At 41.7% G+C, this 18,255-nt stretch overlaps 1 protein-coding gene across 2 annotated transcripts in view; it reads right to left on the bottom strand.

Moving 5' to 3' along the window:
• Positions 1-17,299, bottom strand: part of SLC1A4 (solute carrier family 1 member 4) — a 140,901-nt gene extending 123,602 nt beyond the window's left edge. The window contains exon 1 of one of the 2 annotated variants that reach the window (XM_077485960.1): positions 16,372-17,299. In XM_077485960.1, coding sequence (XP_077342086.1) covers positions 16,372-16,994 — 623 coding nt within the window. In that variant the 5' untranslated portion in view covers positions 16,995-17,299. Of the gene's footprint in view, positions 1-12,775; positions 13,533-16,371 lie in introns of those variants that run through there. The other variant, XM_077485961.1, reaches the window with a different exon arrangement.
• Between the last annotated feature and the right edge of the window lie 956 nt (positions 17,300-18,255).

Here is an 18,255-nt window from a genome sequence, read left to right on the forward strand (position 1 = left end):
ATCCCTCAGTAAAATTCAAAAAAACAAAGCTGATGGACTGTTCATTGTCTGGAGAGTGAGTGGAAGCGAATGCCAGCTGGGCAGGGTGATAGGTGGAACTACTATATTATGCAGCCCCTATGGGGGGTACCACTACACTGGCTTTTTTCAAATAACATATGGAATAATTTAGAGATTCAATGAAAATTTTGGCAGTTTAGATATACTTAAAGTCTTTTTTTGCAGATTTGGCTAGGGTTCAGAAGGATTAGAACAACTAACAGGTTTTTAGTGCTTTACCCTACCAATTTGCCCTGGTGTCCACGGTTTCTGACTGTGAAAGCAAGAGAAGATCCCAAATTTTCAGTTGCCACCAGAACAGGAGAAGGGAAACATTCCAATAGGGACACATATTCCAGGGTTATAAATCTCTTTTAGTGGAGGTCTATATGCCCCTTCTTAACCAATGACACCACAAAGCTACTAAATTCACTCGCTGGTCATCTCTCAACTCCACTATTGATACCAGCCATTCAGTGTCTATCCCTCTGCTAATCTATCCATTGGCTTCCGCTTATCCAAAAAAAATGGATGTAGTGCTGGCATTTTTGCCTACGGATGCAATGTTAATGTTAATGCAATGTAAGTCTATGGACAGTGTTATTCTTTAGTATTTGGCTCCATCTAGCGGCCAATACTAGAAATGGACTTCAATTATTTTCTTTTCTTCAGTACTGGAAAGATAACAGGAAGTGACTGTTCTGTTTACATTCTACTGTGACCTGCTTACCCAGAATGCCAGGTGACCTACCCATGATCACCCTGAACTGCATGCTGGGTAGGCTATAAAAGAGCCAGCGTGGCCATTTTCTCTTTCTCTTCTGGACACATGGTCTGCCTGTGAGGACCTGTGAGGAGGTCTCCAGAGAACTGCGGCCTGCTCCGTGTGAAGCAGCAATCTACAGCCAGAGGAGGACTTCACACCAAAGCGTGCTGGGACAGCAGTGTGGTCGGATCAGGAAGGATCCAGAGGCACCCTGAGGAAAGTAACTGAGAGATCCTTGTGAATCGGAGGGGTGTGACGGAGCCAGCCGGCTAGAAGCAAGACTGAGACCCGCGGAGGGGAGCTGTCTTATTCTTCAGACCCAGTTGGGTGAGAGGGCGGTTGCCCACACTTTTCTAACGCACTTGCATACACCTAGACTTTAACACAGTGTTGTTGGGACCTGTAGTCCCACGGAGGAGAATCTAATAGGCAGACTGAGTTAAGTGGGCCTATTCATCACAATACTATTAGCACTGTGTTATCCAAATCAATTACAGGTGTATCACACTACAGGAACAGTTATGATATCCATCTCACATTAACCCTTGTTGTTCCACTGTTGAATTACAAATTGTCATAATACAAATAGCTAGCAGAAGAAAGAAGATCAAAGACTGCATCTTGTATTGGAAGGCCTTGCATCTCATTAAAGTAGGGGGAGCTCCCTAGGGATTGTGTTGCAATTCACTATTAACCTTGCATTTCTGTAGCAACCGTGTGCTGGAAGTGGGAAGGTGCCCAGAGTATGGCGTAGTCCCTCTGAGCATTAGTCCCAATTGAAACCACATTCTAAAGGGTCATTTAAGACAACTGTACAGGTACAATCTGTTGTGTATACCTACTGTATTGTTACATTATGTTTATGTGACAGTGCAAATGTTGTAATCATCATTTTACATTACTCAATACAAGTTCCAGTAAAAATACGTTTCTGGTTAAGTACTTTGGTGTAGAGTGTTGTTCCTTTTTCAGCAGCGGGTGGAGCCATCGGATACCCAGGAAATAACAAAGGTATACTGTTATCATATTGCATATTGTGGGGTTATACTTCCCTATTAGTTCCATACCAACATTGCACCACAGCTGTGTCAAGGGGACTGAGCCAAGTCAGTGGGGGTTCACTAGCAGAGTACAGGCCCAAAAAAATTCAGCAGCTCCTTCGAGGGTCAGTGCTACATGTAATTCAAAATACTAACAACAACCTACAAAGCCATCCATAATTCTGCCCCCAGCTACATCACTACAGTAACCTTGTTCCCAAAAAAGAAGCACTTGCTCCTCCCAAGACCTCCTGCTCTCTAGCTTCCTTGTCACTTCCTCTCATGCTCACTTCTAGGGCTTCTCCAGAGCCTCTCTCATCCTCTGGAACTGCTTATCCCAATTCTATCCGACTATCTCCTACTCTGCCCTTACTGATTATCTTATCTCTTTAGAAAAGCCTATCCCACCTTTAACTAACAAACTGTACTTTTACTTTCTCCATTAGCCTATCCCCTTTTGTACCTGTTCTTTACCTTTTTTTTTTTTTCACTTGACCTTTCCTTTTAGATTGCAAGATCTACTGAGCAGGGCCTTCTGATCCCTTTTTTTATTGAACTATATTTTAATTGTACTATCGCCTCCATTTTGTAAAGCATGCATAAACTGTTGGTGCTATTCAAATTCTGTATAATAAAAAAAAATGATATACATCAGACCAAAAACCGGGACAACGTAGAAGGAAAGAGGAAAGGAGGAATTTGGTCCCCCAAAGAAGCAATGTCCCTCCAAATAAGGGAAGTTGGGAGCTATGGCTAAATCTGAGCTTGACTGACTAAAGCTTTCTAGCCCGTGAGCATGTTTGCTGTTAATGCTTGAATTATGTGTCAGCCATTCTTGTATATCTGTGACAAAAATAACATCAGTATGTTGTAAATACCCCAGCACATGTCAAATTGCATTCTACACTAACTTTGGTACTTGAAAGTTTAGAGGAATCTGTCACTGAGAAAAAAGCAGTTGGACATGCTGCAAATCAAAGGTTAGATAAAGTAACATGTTACTACTGAGGCTGAAAGTGTCCAGAGTCAATAGTGCAATGTAATAAAAAATTAACTTGTGGTGCAGAGACACTGAATAATTATTTTGTAATACCCAGGACAAAAACAGCACAGTCCAACCAGAGTAGGCACTGATTCTGTGCCGTTTAATGCCGATTTTCAGATTGCCAATTTTCTGACAATAAAAAAAAAATGCATCAAAACTGAATAAATTCCATTGCTGGTCACGTTACTAAATCACTTGAAGTGGAACGATGGCTTTTATCATTTTTTTTAGATATACATATGAAAAAAAATCAACTTAAGCTGGCCATACAGAAAAAAGAACCTGCTCCAAGTGTCTGGGTCACAAAAATCTCCTCCTCCTCAGATACGGGTGCAGTGGCGGCCCGTTGTGAAAAAAAAACAGCTAGAGGGGAACCACAAAATGCCGTCAGACTGTGACTACAGACACTATGTGACCACCTTGGCAGATGACACTTTTAGGACCAGTGGACATGGGCTGCATTTGGGGGGACACAGGCTGCATTTGGTGTGACACAGGCTGCATGTAAGGACGGACTCCGCTGGGGACACCTGATGGCATCTGGTGACAGGCGACATGGCTAGGGACACGCTCAGGGCTCCCACCAATTCTGCATTATGGTGAGTTGAATGATTTCATGTTATATTACAATGTAATAATAGAAATGATGCGCTTCAATCATCCTGACACCATAACATCCATGGTGCCGGGATGATTGATGTGCTAACACCAGGTGTTTGGAATATCCTTATCTGCTGATTGTTAAACTTTCTAGAATACACATATTTCTATTGTGTAGGATCTGGGCCTGCTGCCCCTCCATCTCTCTCTCTCTCTCCCTCTCTCTCTCCCTCTCCCTCTCTCTCCCTCCATCCCTCATTTATCTCAGATGCTAACCACACCACCTTAGAGCCACACCCACTATTTCACTGAAGCCCCGCCCATTTTCACCAAGTGGGAGGGGTCAAAAAGGAAGGCACCCCCATCCTAAAACTTCACCAGCCGCCACTGGTGCTGGCTCTGTATGCAATTAACTTATAGAAAGAAATTCAATCAGGATAGCTGCACTCCAATAATTTCCTTATTGGTTAAAAACGATACAGCAAGAGATTGAATCAACAAGTACCAAGTAGTTACGGTTTAAAACACATTAGCTGTTGATTCCATCTCTTGCTGTATGTCTTTTTTAACCAATAAAGAAATTATTGTTGGAGTGCGGCCATCAGGATTGAATTTCTTTCTTACGCTGGCCATACACTGGTAGATTATTGTACAAACACTCATGGAAATATGTCATCAGTGCATACCCTTATCAAGATATGATAAAAATAAAATGTGACTGTACCTTTTTAGCCCTTTGTTTGCCCACCACAGGGACTATAACCCTTTCAGGTTATGTTGTGCGGCCTTCTTAGCACAATGTTATTTTAAAGATAACAAAGATTTCATATGCTCTTGTAGTACCCTCTCAATTAGGCTGCAAATTTAGTTTTTGGCTCCTACTTTTGCTAGAGTAGCGATGCTTGTTTATTTTGGTACTTGGTGGCTGGGAGAGCTGTTAAATAGGATGAGAGAAGATTCTGGACAGCTGCGCTCCAAAAATTAGCCTTTATTCATAAAAAAGGAATATCAAAAATGCATGCCATAGTGTGTTCTGCTGTGGCATGTATTTCTGATATTCCTTTTTATGAATAAAGGCAAATTTTTGGAAAGTGGCTTTCCAGAATCTTCTCTAGGGTTGCCACCTTTTCTTCAAGTCAAACCCGAACACTTTAGAGGTACACAGCAATTTTTTTTTATAGTATAAACTATACATATATTTTGCTACTAAATAACATTTCCAGTCATATGAAGTTAATAACAAGAGTCCCCCTTTACATCAGAGTTCTCCTTTTACATCTAAATCCGCAGAGTTCCCTTTCACTGTAAGGGGGGACTCTGCAGACTCTGATGTAAGGGAGAACTCTGAGGACTCTAACATAAGGGATGCTCTGGGAACCCTGATTTAAGGGGAAACACTGAGAACTCTGATGTACGGAGAGGACTCTGATGCAAGGGGGAACACTGCGGCCTCTGATGTAAGGGGTGCTCTGAGAACCCTGATTTGCCTTAGTGTACTCACTCAGAGGCAAGAGCGAGAGGGGGGAGACTTCAGTTACAGACAGATGGATGGATGGATGGTGAGCTCACTTGGCAGTCAGCACCTCTCATCCAGATGGATCTGAGGCTGCTGGGAAGCCATAGTCCAGTCTAAATAATGTGTCCAGGTTTCAGACAGTCTGAAACCTGGATGAACGATTCCAAACCCGAACTGTCCGGGTGAAACCTGGACAGGTGGCAACCCTAATCTTCTCTCATCCTAATTGCTATATGCATTGCCAGCACCTGTTGCTTCAACTTTGAGGAGAGGTTTATTTCTATTGATCTACTTGGAGCGGTGATCCCCCTTCCCCTTCTGTTCCAGAGCTGTTAAATAGTTAGGCACCCTAAAGAGATTGATCTGAAAGGATGGCTTAGAGGGGATGGATTGGTGAGCTGAGGAAGAGAGGGTCTGCCTGCCAAGAAAATTGCACCTATGGACTGATCTTGTTTCAAGGTTCTGTGAGTAGAGCCTCCTATCTGTTCTACAAGCTGCTTCATGATCCCCAGCCATGAACCTATAGACTGTTTCAGTCTAGCCCATCTCCATCTAATCTAAAGCTGCTTCATGGTCCCCAGCCATGAACCTATAGACTGTTTTAGTCTAGCCCATATCCATTTCTTCTAAAGCTGCCTCATGGTCCCCAGCTGTGAATTTAAAGACTGTTCCAGTGTAGACTATCTGTTCTACAAGCTGCTTTATTGTCCCTAGCTGTGAACCTATAGACTGTTGTAGTCCAGCCTATCTGTTCTACAAGTTACTGCATCCCCAGTAATGAATCCAAAGACTGTTCCAGTATTGCTGCATCTGATTTATGAAATATCTCAAGGTCCCCAGCTGTGAGTAAAAAGAAAATGCACTGCTGCTGTTTACAGAAGTGTCCTCCATAGAACTGTGTCTGATCTGGCATGTTTAGGTTTAAAAAAAACCTTGAAAAGATGAAAATATTTAAAAAAATATGTTTATTTCACACCTAGACAGAGCTAATTGGATGTAAATGGATGCATATGTCTGCCAGCTCATAGACTAACATTCAGCGTCTGTTCAGATCTGCTAAAAAAAACCTGATAGGTGAATCTGATTGGAATCTCAGTGTGAAAGAACCGTTAAGCTGACCATACACTAACCGTTTTTTTTCTTTCGTCTTGCAGCAACAGATTAGCAGATCTATGCTGGATTGGGTGAGCATTTAGGTTTTTTATTTGAATTTTTGTGGGGACTCAAAGCTCTTGAGGTAAGACAGCAGGCTTGGGCACACTCAGTTGAGCCAAGCAACCTACAAAAATGTCTTTGGAGTGAGGGAGTAACTCTTGCAAGCTCACAGAGAACATAAAAGCTTCATGTAGATGGTTGGGATACAAACTACAAACCAAGGACCTTGGTTCTGCAAGACAGAAGTGCTGACCCCTAAGCCACTGTGCTGAGGACAACCTATTGGTCAAGGAAATAAAAAAGGTGGAGTAAAATTCCCCATTAAGTAAATATAAAAAAATGTTGTGTTAATATGATGTACTTTTTAGAGATAAGGTGAAATCTAATACTTTGTCTTTCCCATGCATTCTATTGTATTTATGGAAGGGATCTGTGGGAATGTAGTTCTTACATGTTAATGCAGGGGTGCTCAACCTTTTGAAGAGCAAGGGCCACTTAAGCAACTTGGTAACCAGTCGCGGGCCAAAATGAGTGGAGTGGGCGGATGACAGGTCCGTGTCCACCCTGCATATGCAAAGCGGACACGAACATAGCCCACTCTACTTTTTGGGCCCTCCAATCTGCCCAGATGGAAGGGGACAGATCCCCAGACAGGTTTTTCTTTTTTCTTTTAGCGGATCGGATTGAAGGTATGCAGGTGTAAATGGACACAAGTCTGTTTACATTTGCCGCTCCATAGAGGTGAATGGAGGGTCTGATTGGACTTTGCCATAGAATTCTATTATATCCTGCAGGTGTTGTGCACTTTCTGGAAGCGCACCAAACCCGTGGGTAATAACAGAGGTCTATGGCTCAGTGCAGTTTGAAAGTAGCCTGGTAACCACTGCAGAACAGATATGCCCATATATACACTGTGATTATAGCATTAAACATTCCTTTTAATAACAATCTTCAATTCGGGTATCGCCAGCTGTTGCTGTTCCAGGCGGAGTGCATTTGGTATCACTCCTCCTGTGACAGAAGGTGGCGCTATACAGGAAGCATCGTCTTATGTGGCTCTGCTGTGCAACCGATTGCTTCCTCTACATTCACAACACTGATGCTCTGGGATGCTGGGTCGGGAACCTGTGATTTGGGCTTGCCAACCAGCCATCCTAGAGCAGGAGGTTACGGGCCTCATCAGAGGGCTCTGCGGGCCACATGTGCCCCCCCCCCCCCCCGGGCCACTGGTTGGGCACCCCTGTGTTAATGCATGAAAAAATCATAACCAGGTGACCAACTTCCATTAAAACTGGATAATCCCTTTACATTTGGAATAATCTGTTCAGTTGTGTTTTGTTTTCCTGTGTAAACAGAATGTTAAGGAATATTAAACATTTATATTCACAGGGTAAAGTACTTCCGGCTGGAGGAATAAGAACTGCTTTATTAGATCATTGGCCACTCACTGCTGGGAGCCAATAAATGATTTATCATCCCTGCCTTAGAGAGGATTCCTCATCTATTCCAGGGATGTTGTTCAAGATGGCAGCACAAATCAATTACAACACATTAGTGTACGCTAGGTTTTGTCATTGAACAAAACCCCGTTATTGTTATACTGAGGTGCATGAAACCATAACAGGCAGGGGACAGACAGAATATTGTGAATTGAGGATGAGCACAGCTTGTGATATAAAGAAATTGTAAACCAATAAACAAGAAGATTTGAAAGTAACTGCACTATATTAATGTAACGTGTCCTCTTATGGTGATATTAGGCCATCTATACCGACAAGGTGTTGGTATAAGGTCCAGCTGCTTGATATTTCTAGATTTGGAAATAGGAATGGTCAAATTTGGCATATCCAGATTTTCATGACTGTGTAGCACCCTCTACCATAGGTATGTGCTAGAGTGAGGATTTTTTGGTAAGGAACTGTCAGAACAGGTAAATTTAGGCATACCCATGCTTCAGGCCATGTTTGTTTTGACTTGGGGGCAGGGAGTGGTTAGTGTAGCAGTGGGTGTGGCCACCTGTGCTTTAGTTCTGAGGTGCCTCCCCTGCTTCCAGGTAGAATGTTCTGGAAGAGGGGCAGCGCCTAAGACTGGAGTGGCAGGCAGCTCATGTGAGGAGTCTTGACCAATCCCCAACTGGAATTGGCAGGGGACAGGCCTCCCATATAAGCTGAGGTAACAGGTCACTGGGAGGGGTTGTTGGCCGGGAGAAGTGGAGAATGGAGTACTAGACAGCAGCATCTGGGAGGGGGGTGTGCCGATCGCGGGAGGAGGCCCAGGAGAACTGTGAGGGAACTTCACCCTTACACGGTCATGAGTGAAGTCCTCATCATTACACGGTCATTGATGACGTGTTCCTGGAGCAGAGGGGCAGGAGAAGCTGTCGGAATGTATGGTCCAGTTAAGTTCCCCATCATGGACTTGGGGCAGAGAAAGGTCATGAGTGTACCACAGTGGAGAGCTGGATGTGGAGACATGCCAGGAAGTTTGAGAGGGAACTTCATCCTTACACGGTCATGGATGAAGTCCTCATCTTTACAAGGTCATTGATGAAGAGTCCTGGAACAGAGGAGAGATTGTGGGGAATAGTGTCAAATCAATGCGGCCTGAGGGCGCAGGATTTGCAGGCTGTACTAGCTGGGAACAGTAGTCCACCGTTCAGCACATGCTGCTAAACTACTAGGCTTCCGGGGAGAGGTACTGCGGACCTCTGGCCTAGTAGCAACCAGAGTCAGCATTAGAGACTATTCAGAGTGGGTTCTTTTGCATATAGAAGATGTGACAAACATAATGTGCTACAGAATAAATTTGTGCCTGAGGGAAGGATTCCTGGGAGCAATAGTCTGCATGGTGATGCAGGGAAGAGACTGTAGATGTTATACATGTGCATCATTTCTTTAAGGCTCAAACACAGTTCTAATTTATAAATATGACGGCAAAATAATTCAATCTACGGGCATCTCGTATACCCCTTTCCCCCAACCAGCTTATATCCCCCCAATAAACAAAAACAAAACAAACAAATGACTGTTCATTGTCTCAGAGGTTATATATGGAGGTCTGGCAGCAGGGTGATATGGTGGATGTTTGTTACTTGTGGCAACACACCACAACTGTTTTAGGCTTAATTTGCTGATAAGCTTACTATGTGATTATTAAGCCATTTTCACACCAGCTTAAAGAGGAACTGCAGTTTGCTCACATAATTTGTAATAAAAACATCTTTGCCATTCTGCAGCTTCTCTCCAACCACTTTGCATATTATTTTATACATACTGTGATTCTTTACTTGCCAAATATGCTACAGAAATCTCCCTCCACTAGGTCTGGCTGCAGCCACTTTAACTGTGGGCAGCTGAAGCTGCTACTGCCTGTGTAACAACATATTCGGCGACCCATCGCAGTTTGCTACGGAAGTGACGTTCCATCGCCGCCATCTTGCTACACCCCACACTCGTCCACAGTAAGGATACACTAAGCAGGGGGAAAGAGGACATGTTGTTACACCCACCAGTTTTGCATTTTAGACGTCTTTATAACAGTAAAGTGAGTTTCTATAGTGAAATACGGGACTTAGAACTCCGTCTGACTGCTTAGATGTTGAATTTTAAAAGCAGCGAACTTCTGTCAGATTAGCAAACCTGTGAGATGAGCAGGGTTGCCGCTGCTTTTAAAATTCAAGATCTACCTGTAAGTAGTCAAACGGAGTTGTAAGTCCTGTATTTCACAATATAAACTGACTTATTTACTGTTTACTGTTAGAAATATGTGTAAAATGCAAAACTCCAGTGGATGTAACAAGATGTCCACTCCCCCCCCTTCTTAGTGTAGTCTTACTGTGGACGAGTGTGGGGTGTAGCAAGATGGCGGTGACGGAGCGTCACTTCCGTAGCAAACTGCAATGGGTCGCCAAATATGTAATTTCACCTGTTCATTTCCTGGATTTACACAGACACACTTTGCAAAGCTTTCGGCAAGCTTCAGGCCTAAGCCTTTAAAGCACTGTTCAGCTCCTGTTTGGAAATGTTATACACAGATCCAATGGGAGTGCTGATTTTCCCTTTAAACAAGCTGCTAGCAGGCTGAGGCTGGTGATAAAACCTTCTAGCAGCTTGCCTACAGTGGCGATCAGCTGTTCACACTTCCCTTATACAAACTGAAGCTTGGCCTTGCCACTTGCTGACTGCCTAACTGGGAATGTACATCATGATTTTGATGTTAAATACCCGCGTTATGGCTGTAGTTAGATGCCAAAACACCAGTATTGTTTAGGCGGCCGGCTTTCCGATAAAAGTTATCCCAGCAGCGAATTTACTGCTTGCTCAGCAGGAGATCTGTCCGCTCATCCCTGCTGAGCAGGTGGATGGCAGGTCCGTGTCCTCTCCATTTATGCAGACACAGCCCGCTCTCCACTATGGGTGGTTGGATGTAATAGAAGTAGTAGCCCACCTGTCCGTTCATACCTGACTGCCACCGGAACCGCTGGAAGGGGAACAGATCCCTATCCATCTTTTTTTTTAGCAGGTCGGATTGGATGTATGCAAGTGTAAACAGACACCCGCTGCACCATAGAGAAAAATTGAGGTTCCAATCAGGTCCACCTGAAAGACAGGTGGACCCCAACAGAACATTTGTGTGAAAGGGGCCTTAAGCTGACCACACACTGATTGTTATTTCCTGTTGGCCTGCAGGCAGAATGAAAAAAACAAAAAAAAAAACACATCTTCTCTATCTATGCTATACAAATATATGTCATGGATGAATGAATTTCCTGCAGCACCTGTTGTATTTTGACAGATGGTTGGGCTGGCTTTTAAAATAACTGTACATTGGTAAATCTTATGGGATGCAGCCACTGTTAAGTCAAAAATTTTCCAGTAGGCTCCTTTTGACTATTGCTGAATAGAGTAAAGTCGCACAACCACTCATTGAGCAAACTTCAGCCGGTTCTTCAGGAAGTGGCTGAAAATCGCACAGTGTATGAACAGCTTTAGAGATTCTCTTGAAGTGAGAAAAGCATGGCTCTATTTAACTATTCCAATTATAGAAAAATAGAACAGGAATTAAGAATTTACATGTCAGAATGATGAACTGGAAAAACCCTTCCAGAGGCTGCCATTGCTGTCTTCTCGCTGCTAATGCTAGTAGCCTGGGTGTCATGTTAACCCATTTGCTTCAATACTGAGAATCACTATGCTAGCATTTTGATAATGACTTTTGATTTTACTGGTATGTATACTTACCCCAGGTAAACGATTAAGACATTTTTTGGATATCAGGGCAGCATACAGAACAGAATAGGGGGCTTTGTACTGTTACACAGAGAGCTCTGTACAGTAGTAGGGCTGAAAAAAGAAAAAACGATATAGAGGTTCTGCAAGTTATTTGCCATCAAGCCTATCACTGTTGAGCTCTTATGATCAGAACTCTCATGTGTTCAGACCGTTACTGCATCCACCTAGGTAAGTAGGATTTTTGAAAAAAAGAAAAGCCCAACTTCTCTTTTAATAAAGTATATTCTGACCAATGCTAGGTATACAGTGGGGGGCATAAGTATTTTATCCAATGCAAATCTTTTAAGTTTGCCCACATACAAAGAATTGAAGGGTCTATAATTTTTATCATATGTGTATTTTAAATGATAGAGACAGAATATCAACCAAAAATCCAGAAAAAACACATACATCAAATGCTATAAACTAAGTTGCAGTTCAGTGAGTGAAATAAGTATTTGACCCCCAAGCAAAACATGACTTAGTACTTGGTGGAGAAACCCTTCTTGGCAAGCACAGAGGTAAGACGTTTCTTGTAGTTGGTGACCAGGTTTGCACACATCTCAGGAGGGATTTTGGTCCACTCTTTTTTTATATATCGTCTCTAAATCTTTAAGGTTTCTTGGCTGTTGCTTGGCAACTCAAAGTTTCAGCTCCTTCCGTAAACTTCTATATGATTAAGGTCTGGAGACTGGCTTGGCTACTCCTTGACCTTAATGTGCTCCTTCTTCAGCCACTCTTTTGTTGCCTCGGTGCTATATTTTGGGCCATTGTCATGCTGGAAGACCCATCCACGATCCATCTTCAGTGTTCTGGCTGAGGGAAGAAGGTTCTCATACAATATTTTATAATACATGTCCCCGCCCCTTGGCCCTTCAATGCAGCAAAGTTGTCCTGTACCTTTAGCAGAGAACCAGCTCCAAAGCATCATGTTTCCACCTCCGTGCTGGACTGTAGGGATGGTGTTCTTAGGCTCATACCCAGCATTTTTTCCCCTCCAAAATACGGTGAGTCGAGTTAATGCCAAAGACCTCAATTTTGACCACAGCACTTTCTCCCAAGCCTTCTCTGAATCATTTAGATGTTCATTGGCATGACTGTACATGCCAATGAAGGAGGGGGACTCTCCATGTTTGGAGGAAGAATAATGCTGACTATGACCCTAACAACACCATCCCTACAGTCAATCATGGAGGTGGAAACATTATGCTTTGGGGCTGTTTCTCTGCTAAAGGTACAGGTCAACTTTGCTGCATTGAGGGGCCAATGGGTGGGGAAATGTATTATAAAATATTTTTATATAGCACTGACCCCCGAAGAAGCTGCTGGTTTTATTGGGCTTACCGTTATCTTCTTGACCTCGTCTCTGTCTAGGGTTTCCCGTGGTAGATGGCCCAAAGAAATGCAGAAACTGACACTGGAACTTCTTTTGGGATATTTATTTGAAATAGGAGCAAGATCTCTCAGTTTAGGGTAGAGGGTTAGGAGGAAGTTTAAGTACTTTGGACTGTCAAAAATGGAAAGTCTTTAGTTAAGGGATCCAAAGAATAACCGTTTCACAGCTGGATTTTCACAACCCCCGGATAGACCTCCTCTCACTAGGCCTAGCAGCCGGTAGGGTGTTAAGTAAAGTCTCTGCCACAGACTTGAGCGTAGAATACTTGAGAAAAAAAAGTCTCTGTCACAGACTTGAGCGTAACTGAGGGACATAGACAAATTTATAGAGCTATCATACGGTACCGGTATCTCTCAGCTGATCCGACGATACCGTATAAGTTTGGATCCATTAAATGTCCTTCAACTGAGCCTCCAGGCTCCTTCAGAGAAACCAGCCATGTGCATAGCCTTCTCCTGAAGAGTCCTCCCCTGGATGCCTCTCCATTTCCTGGGTCTCTCCTTAGATTAGACGGCACCCTTGAATCACCAGGTCTCAACATCCATTCAGGCCTGTCCCTGCAGTTGTTTCGTCTCGGGCTATCCAGCCCCGAGACTTGGAAATTCATGGAACCGCAACCCCAGGCCAGGAGGACCATGGGGGCTGGTCAGGAGGACCAGAACCGAACAGACAGAAAATCCTCTGGCATGGAACCCCATAACACGTGATGTCAGCACCTTAAATACCACTTCCCAGAGTGCACAGCAGGAGAACACTCCCACTGGGCTGGCTCCGAGAAAACGTGGCACTCAATACACCCAGCTAAACTGCGTTCTACCTCTTGCCGGCGGTGACAGCGACACCTGCGGCCAAGGAGAACCCAGTGCAACCCAGCTGGACTGGTATTGAAATCATAATTTAGTAAAATTAGCCCTAAAACCCAACGGTGGTTTCAGGAATATTTATTTTGAAAAATATATAGTGCATGCTCATCAGGAGCCAGCGCTACATTTATAATACATGCTACTACTTTAACCTCGTGATCCCACCACTACCACACTTACTGTCCTAGGGTGACAACCATACTGAGCAGTATTGTTACTGTGGGATAGGGAGTGTGTTAGGACTACTTGCCATCTCCCTCTTGTCTTCATAACAAGGAAAGTGTTTTGTAGTCTAGAGTAGAAAGCAAGGAACAAGGATAACTAATAACAGCCCAGAGGAAGACAGTTCAGGGAGTCATCAGTTCACAGGCTTTCTGGCTTGAACAAAAAAATGTTAAAAACATTTTTTGCAGTTTTTGAACAAATATAATGAAACGTTTTCAATGGTATATTTAACAGACCAAAAGGAAGCAAATAAGAGAAATGATGAATGAGAATACATACAAGTTCAAGCAGAAAATGTAGATATTTACTGCTAAATTGTTTGTTGGACATCTGTAATTCAGCACTGAGAACATGTAACATCTGTCTGATCTTTGCTCTCTGTCTCTGGATCAGTTTTAGCTGTAATCATGTGCCAGTAAAATACATCAGCACTGACACATTTAAATGATTGTTCTATCAGCTCGGTGAATGGTTGTTCAAAAGTCTCGTACTGGCTTCTGAATAATACATATGCATTGTACCCCCACTATATACATGTAAGCCTGTAGTGGGATTGCATCATATCAGAGCAGCTATAACCTTGCTAACGTAAGTTCTTTATTTGGAAGCGCTAAATGTGTGCAAATGCTGCTAACCATGCATTGGTGCATTGCTGTATACGGAAAAACTACAGAATATTTATTCTGAAGGGTGCGCCAATGTAAAACAGTGAAATAAATTGTATTATATAAGGAAGCGTGGTGAGAAACAAATACCTACCCTTCCAGTAATGTATACACATTCACGTGCATCTCATAACATGACATATAGCACAACTCATGTTCATTTAAGCTTGGGAAAACTTACTAAATGCACAGTTTGATGTATCTACAGCCAAAACTGTGTTTTTTAAAAGTTGATTGCGCATAGATTGTACAGTTAGATTGTAACTTGTATGGCAATCCTAAAAGGAGATTTTCCTTTGGAGAGATTTCATCACACTCAGTTTTAGTCTATATGGGACAAGAAGTAAAGGCGATTCTCCCCAATGGGGCACATGGCAAAAAAAATATATATATATATATTTTTTATTTATTTATTATTATTATTATTATACTATATATATTTTTTATTATTATTATAATATATATATTTTTTATTATTATTATTATTATTATAATATATATATATTTTATTATTATAATATATATATTTTTTATTATTATAATATATATCTTTTTTATTAATATAATATATATATTTTATATTATATATATATATATATATATATATATATATATATATATATATATATATATAATAATAAAAAATATATATATTATATTAATAAAAAATATATATATTATTATAATAATAATAATAATAAAATATATATATATTATAATAATAATAATAATAATAATAATAATAATAAAAAATATATATATTATTATAATAATAATAATAATAAAATATATATATATTATAATAATAATAATAATAATAATAATAAAAAATATATATATTATAATAATAATAATAATAATAATATATATATTATAATAATAATAATAATAAATAAATAAAAAAAATATATATATATATTTTTTTTTGTATAACCAGTCAATAGTAACAAAAGAAAAAAAGATCTTATTACTCGCCAGATGTTGTTATACTGAATAAGTGCAAAAAATAGGGGCAATGGAAATCTTTTTTGTTTTTTAATTTATAGTAGATTATCTGTTAGACTCATGCAAAGCACATACCATGTATCCACTTCATGGCATGTCTCAGTTAACCTGTGAAACCCTAATAAAATTCGATTTAATTAAAAAAAAGAAATTGTTCCTATGAGGTTGGCGAACACCCAAGTGTGGAAGACCTCCCTGCCTATGGCCAAATTACACAATCAGCTGTTGTAAATCTTCAACTCCTGGCAATACTACCAACTAAAATTTACTTTGGAAGGCGTTTCCTCACAAAAAAAAAAAAAAAAAAAAAATTATATATATATATATATCATAATCAGGTTTGATTTCCTTCTCCAGCAACATAGCTCTCCCTCGATATTTAGTGATAGTGTACAGCAGCCTTTGTCAACATTTCTTACCCTGGAGGAACCCTTGAAATATTTTTGGGGTTTTAGGGAACTCTTGGTTAAAATAATTTTACCTACAGTTCAGTTTGTGGTACAATAGGGTAATCACTAAATTGTAGAATGTTTTAAATATAACAATAATTAATATATATATTTTACACACAGGGCAGATCATTTTTTACACCCTCTTGCTTTATACCACCACATTTTAAGTAATAGTCATAAAGTAACATAACAGAATTGAAACGTAGACAGCAAAAATTGTGGCTTTCCCTAAAATTAGTGGTCAGTTCTCACTGCCCATGGAGCCCCTACCCACCTCAGAACGAACATTAGGGTTTCATAGGATCCCAAGGCTAATGTAGAGTAAAGATTTTACCTGGCAAGGTCCAGGAAGGAGTCCATGGTCTCCTTAGTGGTGCTGATTGTGGTTTCAATGCCCAGGGCATTAGAGTTCAGAGCACTTGCTCCAGCTCCTGGTTTAATTATGAAGGCTAAAGCTATAGCTAACCCAGAAGCCATGAGAGTGGTGACCAAGAAGTAAGCCACAGCAATGCCACCCAATTTGCCCAGTGACCTGGTATCCAGACTGGCAGCGCCAGAGATCAAGCTGCACACTACCAGTGGTAGGATAATCATCTTCAGCATCCTCAGCAGCATCTCTCCAGGAAAGGCAAAGTAGGTCATCTGAGCTTTGGTCAAGTTCATGGTCCTCACTGCTGTGCCCAGGCCAACTCCTACCAGCACCCCAGACACTGTGAGGATAACAATGGCATTCTTCTTCAGGAACTGGGCACATTTTGCCCCTTCACTTTTCTTTGCAGCTTTTCTAGTTCCTTCCATTGGGTAGACGTTGAAATCAGAATACTTGTCAATGTGGCCATTGGTTTCGCAAGTCTTCTCCATCATTGGTGGCACTCTGGTGTGGAGGTGATGAGGATAGGAGCTGGGAGCTTGCTGTGCTTTATAATGTGTATGAGAGGCTTCAGCACACAATGGCATAGAGGGAGCTGCTGACAGTGCTTTGTGCTGGCTCTGCTTCCAGACTCTCACTGCTCTACTCTGGGGCTCTCACAGCCTCTAAAAAAGCTGCAGCTGATGCAACAGAGCTTCCTCCTCTCCCTCCCACCCTCAAATGTGTCTGTATAGCCCTCCCTCCTGGCCCCTGTCTATGCCAAGTCTCCCTCATCACCCCTCAATTTCTCTCTTTACTGTCTGGCTTGCTGCCCTGTCACATATGCAGTGCCCAGCTACAGCAAGACAAGGGACTGAATGGCTGAGCAAGACATGCATAGAGCAGGTGATGGGCTGCTCACACCTTAATTGGAAGGTAGAAGCAGAAACACACAGAGGATCTCAGTACTGCGCTTTATACATCAGTTATTGCTTTGTTGCATCACTTCTTTACAGATGTGTCTGAAACAAGAGTATTGATTTGCATATACATCTTTCACAGGAGACTGGAATATAACCAAAGCAGAACAAAACTTGACCATACACTGTTAGTTTTGGTTTTCGTTCAGCCTGCTAAACAGATTTCTTCTTTGAAAAAAGAAATCTCCACTACCGGGACATTATATTCTGACAGCAGAACCCGTCAGAATACACTAATTAATAGCTGTAGCTAATTGTCTGCAGCCATTGATCAGTTGAAAATTTTCAAACATGTCCCTTCGATAGAAGTCGACAAACAATCAACGCTTGTATAGTGGGGGAGTCTACACACCGATCAAAATTTGCTGGTCCTTCCAAATTAAAAACTGCAGACAGGCTTTTTAATGCAGAAGAAACATTTGCTGTCTTTCCTGCAATAAAACAATCTTACCTGTCTATTTGCAATTTTATTTAGAATGTACACCGAGCAGCACATGCATGGTTTAGTGCAGTGATTAGTGATGGCCGAACGGTTCGCCCGGCGGTCGTTTCGCGGCGAATTTCCGACTTTCGCCGTCCGCGGGTTCGAACGCCTTTTTCCGTCGTTCGCCCCGGCGGACTTACGTGTTTAATGTATACAAGAACTTTAACCTTTCGTGACACGTTTATCATGTGTTACAGGACAACCAATTGAGACATGACAGCTCATGGACACTTGGACATTCCCCCTAACCTATAAATACACCCGATCCGGTGGCCATTTTACATTCTTTCTTCTGTCACTGTAGGGAAAGGATCCTGTGTGGAGTAGGGACAGAGAAAACGCTAGCTATTTGGTACACAAAAGTTCTTTTCAGGACTGGTATAGGTGTTAGGTCAGCAGCCTGAG

Source organism: Lithobates pipiens, unplaced genomic scaffold (genome assembly GCF_037356315.1).
Source record: "Lithobates pipiens isolate NorthernLeopardFrog02 unplaced genomic scaffold, aLitPip1_a1.2 Scaffold_18, whole genome shotgun sequence".
Lineage (NCBI taxonomy): Eukaryota > Metazoa > Chordata > Amphibia > Anura > Ranidae > Lithobates > Lithobates pipiens.